The sequence below is a fragment of the Anneissia japonica genome, unplaced genomic scaffold (genome assembly GCF_011630105.1).
Source record: "Anneissia japonica isolate Jap-2015-1 unplaced genomic scaffold, ASM1163010v1 scaffold93_len1081246_cov171, whole genome shotgun sequence".
Classification (NCBI taxonomy): Eukaryota; Metazoa; Echinodermata; class Crinoidea; order Comatulida; family Comatulidae; genus Anneissia; species Anneissia japonica.
In genome coordinates this window covers 961,056-967,406 of record NW_022726429.1, presented here as the reverse complement: position 1 = coordinate 967,406, position 6,351 = coordinate 961,056, and the positions used below count along the sequence as shown (strand labels likewise).

Sequence of the window (6,351 nt, the reverse complement as noted above, 5' to 3'; positions counted from 1 at the left end):
TAATAAAATCTATTTATTAAAGACAACACTCAGTATTATTAAACTTTAGACATGAGTCTATTTTTTGTCTGCAGTAAATTGGGGGAGGGGTGGGGTGGGTGATAACTAACATGTTATTTCACATTCATAAAATTTAAGCTTAATGGATGGAGGGCGGGGATGGGGGCCTAAAGCCTGTTTAGACTGCTTCCTTTATATATTTTCCTTGAAACATCCCATGCAATTAGTAAGTGCAGACCTACTTGTTCCAAAGAGAAAAAAATAATAACTAAATTACCTTCCAATTTCATCCTTGTGGAATTTCTCCATTCGCTTCAGCTTTTTAATTTCATCCATTGATTCTTGACTATTTTTTGTCTGCTCTTCTTCCTAAAGAAACAAATATATCCAGATAGTAATAATAATGCTTATAATAATGGAATTAAAACTTATTATTGGGTCGTGTCTCCCGAAAATGCCAATTTGAGTTGAATATTGACTCATAATTCTTTAATCTTAAATAGTGTTAACTTACCTGTAATCTGCCTATTTCAAATAATTTTTTGTTTTGATGTAACTTTTCTCACAGGCTCTTCTACATATTCTCATAATAAACTAAGTACTAATATTTATATAATGTTATATGTAAATGTGTAAATGGAGCCATTCATGTTTAGTACAGTACTAGTTTGTTACTATTTGTTTATCAAGATATATGTATGGTAAAAGATGTTTTGCTGATGATGATGTTGTTGATGATGACAATGATGCTGATGATGATGATTTTGTCCACATTAAGATGGTACCCACTTTTTTAAGTAGTTTCTCTGAAGTTTTCTTTTGAGCTGATAACAGTTTATGCTTTTCATCTTCTAGCATCTTCTGTTCCACTGCATGCTTTCGTGCCATTTGCAGGAGCTGTAAAAGATCATTTAGTGAAAAATACCATTTGAAATAACAAGTCTTCTTCTCCCTAATCCTGATATAAATATAAAATAACAATAAACCATTCTTATAATTTTTAATCCCTTTCCTCGCCCAACCAACAAAAACTGCCTTCCTCACTGTTTACAATAAACATGTTTGAGGCCTGAAGAAACCATATCTAGATCAGAGTCCAAAACTTCGATTTGGTGTATGAGAAATTTAATAAAAGAAAAAAGTGAATTTTGGGTTCAATCATCTGCATGCTAATAAACAAACCTTGTTGTAATGATTTTAAACATGTTGTATGCCCATATATAGTCATGAATATATATAGTCATGTTGTGATGTCATCATTTAACCATATTTAGGCATGTCACATGTTTGTCAAATAAAATTTGATAGTCTGTGCATTGAGTTATTTATTTAAGGTATAGCACCTTCAATAGTGATTGAATTATTAAAGGTAATTGTTTGAGGGAAATCAGGACAGCCTGCTGCACTCAAGCAAGCAAGCAAGGACCTCCCTTAAAATAATCCTTCCACCGCAAATCCGTAATATTTGCATGTTTTCACAGCATTATTATCAATTATCTCATGGAAGCGCCGATAGGTATCACTATGTGCTGCAAAAATGAAATCAGATGTGTTATGAAAGTTCATTTAACAGAATTTCCTGGAAGTGATTTCTTTCAACTTGGGACTTGAGTGATTGAACATGTTGCTCTCCGCTTACCTCATCTCGGCCTGCTTGCATTTTCTCTTGTAGCTCCTTCTCTAACTGTTGCCGCTGTTTATCCGCCTAGTTATCAAGCAATTAAAACATGTATGATTTGTTAATTACTGTATTACATGTCTCTTTTAAACACTGAATTTAGTCCAATGTGATAAGAATTATAGCATGGTATAAATTCCTGTACTATTGTTACTATTAACTTTTCCTGCCGTTAGCAGAAAAGGCCATTGGTTTTGTTCTGATTTTTTTTTTTTCTTTATCCTGTTTTGCTATGTAGTTGCAGAAGGATATTCTGTTTGCCACTCTGGTCACTTTCCAGACTCGGATCTTCTTCAAACGTTGTCTAAGCAAAGAACATATATCAACAATGTGCATATTAAAATATAACGTAATTTACTTTTATGTGTAACCACCCTTTTTTCCACCTTTTTCCCTCAATTTATAATATTCAAAAATCTGTATCTCATTAATCAACAAGCATACTTTTTGTGTCTTAGAAAAATCAGATGGACAAAAAAAAAATTGTTTTCTTTTTGAAGCCTGGCTTTAAATTTCAAAATAATTTAAATGCCAGGACAATATATAATCCGTGAAAAACATATAATATTCTTACATTTTTCTTTAGATATGTTAGCTCTGCATTTGCAGATGATTTTGCCTGTTCAAGTTCTGCTGACAGCTGTTCAACTTTTACCCGTTCCTTCTCTAAAGCTGTCGTAAGATTGTTTATTTCTTTATCTAAAATATGAAATAGAACAAAATTCATGTTAATTACATACACTGATACTTAAACCAGTTTTCAATACAACATACTGATTACAACAGCGGTAAAATAATCAGTTCAAAAGATTTAGAAGGAATGTATTGGTATAGATAAATACCATTATGTACAATCAAGGTATTTTATATATCTCTTGCTCGCTAAACAAAATTTGACCTAATGCTAAAATACTGAGCCAACATCTTGCTTTGCCTTGGTGTGAACACAAGGAGCTTTAGTGCAGGAATACCCATTCTATGAACACTAGATTCATACATATATCATATGTTACTTGATAAAAATAAGTCATATTCTTAAGCATCCGATTGGAAAACTGTCTACACCTGTGCCTTGTACCTTATACCTTGTTCAGCTTCCTAAACATCCACCAGGGATTATAAATGGAAGTCGATGAGAGTGAAGTATTAATCTATTATGGTTTTAATTCAAATTATATTCAGTTAATTAGGCCTCCCCCCACCCCCACACTTTTTGGAAAATGAAAAAAAAAATAAATAAAATAAATAAAAAATTGATTGTGTGAACAGAGTATTAAGCCCCATCCAGACTATTAAATTCTATTTGACAAAAACATGTGACATGCCTAAATATAGTCATGATTAAATCCCATCATGACCATATATAGGCACATCATGACTATATATGGGTATGCAACAGTTTTTTTGACAATGAAAATTTGATACACATAGTATGGACGAAGAAAAATACAATATGATGTGCATGCCTAAAGCTTTAAAAATTCAAGTTCTAAAAAAATACAAAGTAACAAAGATTTGACTTACGTTGCTCTTCTGTGTTTTCATCTTTGGTGTCAAGGGCGTTCTCAAGATTGAATATTTTTTTGCGAAGTTTTTGATTCTCTTCCTTTAGGTTCTGAACCTCATACACAGCTACTGGTGTTGATGCTTCCGTTCTAACAGCATCCTAGAAAACAATTAGACTGTTTTTCTCAATTTACTTTCTAATAAAGACTAATATAAAATATACCTAATTCAATGATTATTATTTAACATATGCAGTTTGGATAAGTAAAGACAAAAATAATGAGAAAATTTATTATGTTCGGTGAGGGTGGTCCATCTAGCTGGAGTTGGAGCTGGAGATAGCGTAAATAGCGTATCTAATGAATTGGCAGGAAAATATTAGGGGACGAGTGTGAACTTCGAGTGTTAACTTGTTGCTGGCCTCTGCCAAGTGCAAGTTTTCTAGTCCGCTTTTTGCATGGGTTGGTATATGTTAAGAGGGCGCCCAACATGTGCAATCTTTTGTACTGCTGGTAACATAACACAACACATTATTTGCATATTATCGTCTAGGTTATGTTTCCACTTGCCGTTAAGACTGTGGTTCTACAATGTATAACAATGAAGTAATAAACTCTAGTTTTACCCTAGTTTTGATGAGTATAGTCATCCCTACCGCCCTAAGCAACATCCGGTGGGACGTGCATGCTCATCGCTGGCAGCAAAACGTGTTAAGTCCAAGCAAATAGAAACTGCAGTAATTTGCGCTAAATACACCTTTCATTACACATAGAGTCAATGGAGGTGGTATAAGGCACCAAAGTACTATTATTTAATAGGATGATTACACAAGAACTGGTACGATACCTCGGTGGCTTGTTGTAGCTGCATCTTCAGCATATCAATTATACCCTCTTGCTGAGTAATTTGGTATTGCAGCTGCTTGTAACCTTCCTCCACCTTGCTGGCCTTCGATGCCTGATGACCAGCAGCTTGCTGCATTTTGAGCCCATAATGTTTCTAAAAGATTAGGATAAAAGGTATAGCAGCCTGTCATTACAGCTGGAAACTCAAAGAAAGAATAGCTCATAAAAAAGTTGATGAAAGTACATGGTGTACCGAAAGCATATGGAGCTTGTCATGCCAAAACCAGCATTAGCGATAAAAACAAGAACAAGATTTAAATATTCATATACTCCTCATTATAAGTTTTAAAATGTTAGGTCATCTGGAATCTTGCCAAAGTTATGTATGAGTATAAAGTATTCGCTGTATTAAAGTGTACAATAGGGATTCGATTTCAATTTGTCTGATAACGCAACGTTAGAACGGAATCACTCATGTGTGAACATCCTACAGGGCGTCCTACGTTCTCTGCATAAGTAGATCTGGCCAAATTGCGTCCTAAAATCTATGTGACAAGGTTAACTTAAATTTTTTTCGCATGCGCAGATAACTTTTAGCAACGTCATTACGTTATACGTCCTACCGTTGTCGTGCAATATTTATTTATTACGCTTCATCACTGTACAAAGAAAACTGTACAATATAAAAACACAACGGACAGCAGCGAAAAGGAAGGGATGAACAGGTGACAAGCACCTCTGTCTACATCCCAACCTCACAATCAAAGATACAAGAAAACAGGGAAATATATATATATTTCTTTTTTTTTTAATTGCAAAATAAGATAATTACTGTATTTAATTATTTATTATTAAATGACATAGAAAAATATAAAATACCTTATAAATTAATTATTATTTATAAGGTTAAATATCATAGAAAAAGGTACAAAATACCTTGGGTATAAAAAACTAAGAAATAGTTAAATTGCATTTTTTTAGTTATTCTTTAGACATATAAAATTACATACAAAATTACAGAAATAAGAAAAACTCCCTACTGTAATACTGCCACATTCTTATGCTAATTACTCAGTTTAACATCTAGCGACAGTACACTGGTTTTTAGGATGGCAGGCCTCATATAATAATTATTATAGTAAGTAAATTTACACCACTTGTGCTTTGTTTATTATAGATGAAACAGATATACAGTCATAGCAAACCAGATGAAAGTCACCCAAATCACTTGGAAGATTTTTTTTGCAAGTATTTGGGAATTTACTGAGCATTCAGTACTTATAACACGTCAGCTAGGGTAAACATAATTTCGTAATTAATAATATAATAATAATTATTATTATTATTCCGTTTTTGTGTAGCACATAAATATAAACAAAATATCTCAATGCGCTTTAAAAGTTGATGAAAGTAAAGGTTGTGAAAAGTGTGTCTAATTGAAAGAGTAATGTAAATGAAATTGATTGAGCTTTTAGTTGAGATTTAAATTGACTGATGGATGAAGCATGACATATATATGTATAATGTACTGGTGCAGCAATAAAGAATGCACCAGCACCATAAGACTTTGTACATGATACGGGAATGTGGAGAAAATCTTGATTGTCTGAGAGAAGATGACTTGTTTGTGTCTACAGGCAAGGAAGAATAAAAGAAACAATACCTTCCACTCATTGTTAATCTTAACAATAGCATTCATAAGTTGTTGTTTGAAACTTCTTCGGACAATTGCCAATCTCTGTAAAAAAACAAAATAGCATTTTCAATTGCAATATTTAATGACGGTATGAATAATGATTTAATTGTACATAATAAAAACATGTACAATACAACAAAGTAGGTTTCATCTGAAGTTTGTAAAAGAAACCTCAAATATTAAATCATTGAATAGCTCATATAAGATGTATCACACAAGTTAAACTTTAATATATAAACCAGGGAATCTCAAATATATTATGATGGGGGCAAGTTTGTGGATTGAATCAATTTGAAGGTAGCTACCACATAAAAAAAAATTAATGTAGTGTTAAATGATGCAATTATAGTGACATTAATTGAAATTTGGTATTTCTGAGCTTATATTTTATCCAACTTATTACAAATAACTGTCTATAAAAATGGGTTGCGCCTGACCATGTTTCTAATTTAATTGGATAATTCTACTGACTGATTATACTGATTACATATATCTACAATGTGTAGGGCAATATAATAGTACAATAATATTCAAAAAATTAAAATTAGTAAAATGTTAATTATTAGATGACAGAACAATTTATTTATACATCTTAATTACAGCTTTATTTATGATTCAATTCTATT

General features: G+C 32.3%; 1 protein-coding gene across 2 annotated transcripts in view; it reads right to left on the bottom strand.

Annotated features, from left to right (window-relative positions):
- The window catches only part of LOC117113181 (uncharacterized protein C10orf67, mitochondrial-like), a 30,845-nt gene that overhangs the window by 13,284 nt on the left and 11,210 nt on the right, over positions 1-6,351 (bottom strand). For both annotated transcript variants that reach the window (XM_033256460.1, XM_033256461.1), the window contains exons 4-10: positions 5,693-5,767; positions 4,031-4,183; positions 3,203-3,344; positions 2,253-2,377; positions 1,640-1,705; positions 790-897; positions 278-369 (exon numbers count right to left, since the gene is read on the bottom strand). In XM_033256460.1, coding sequence (XP_033112351.1) covers positions 278-369; positions 790-897; positions 1,640-1,705; positions 2,253-2,377; positions 3,203-3,344; positions 4,031-4,183; positions 5,693-5,767 — 761 coding nt within the window. The remainder of the gene's footprint in view (positions 1-277; positions 370-789; positions 898-1,639; positions 1,706-2,252; positions 2,378-3,202; positions 3,345-4,030; positions 4,184-5,692; positions 5,768-6,351) is intronic.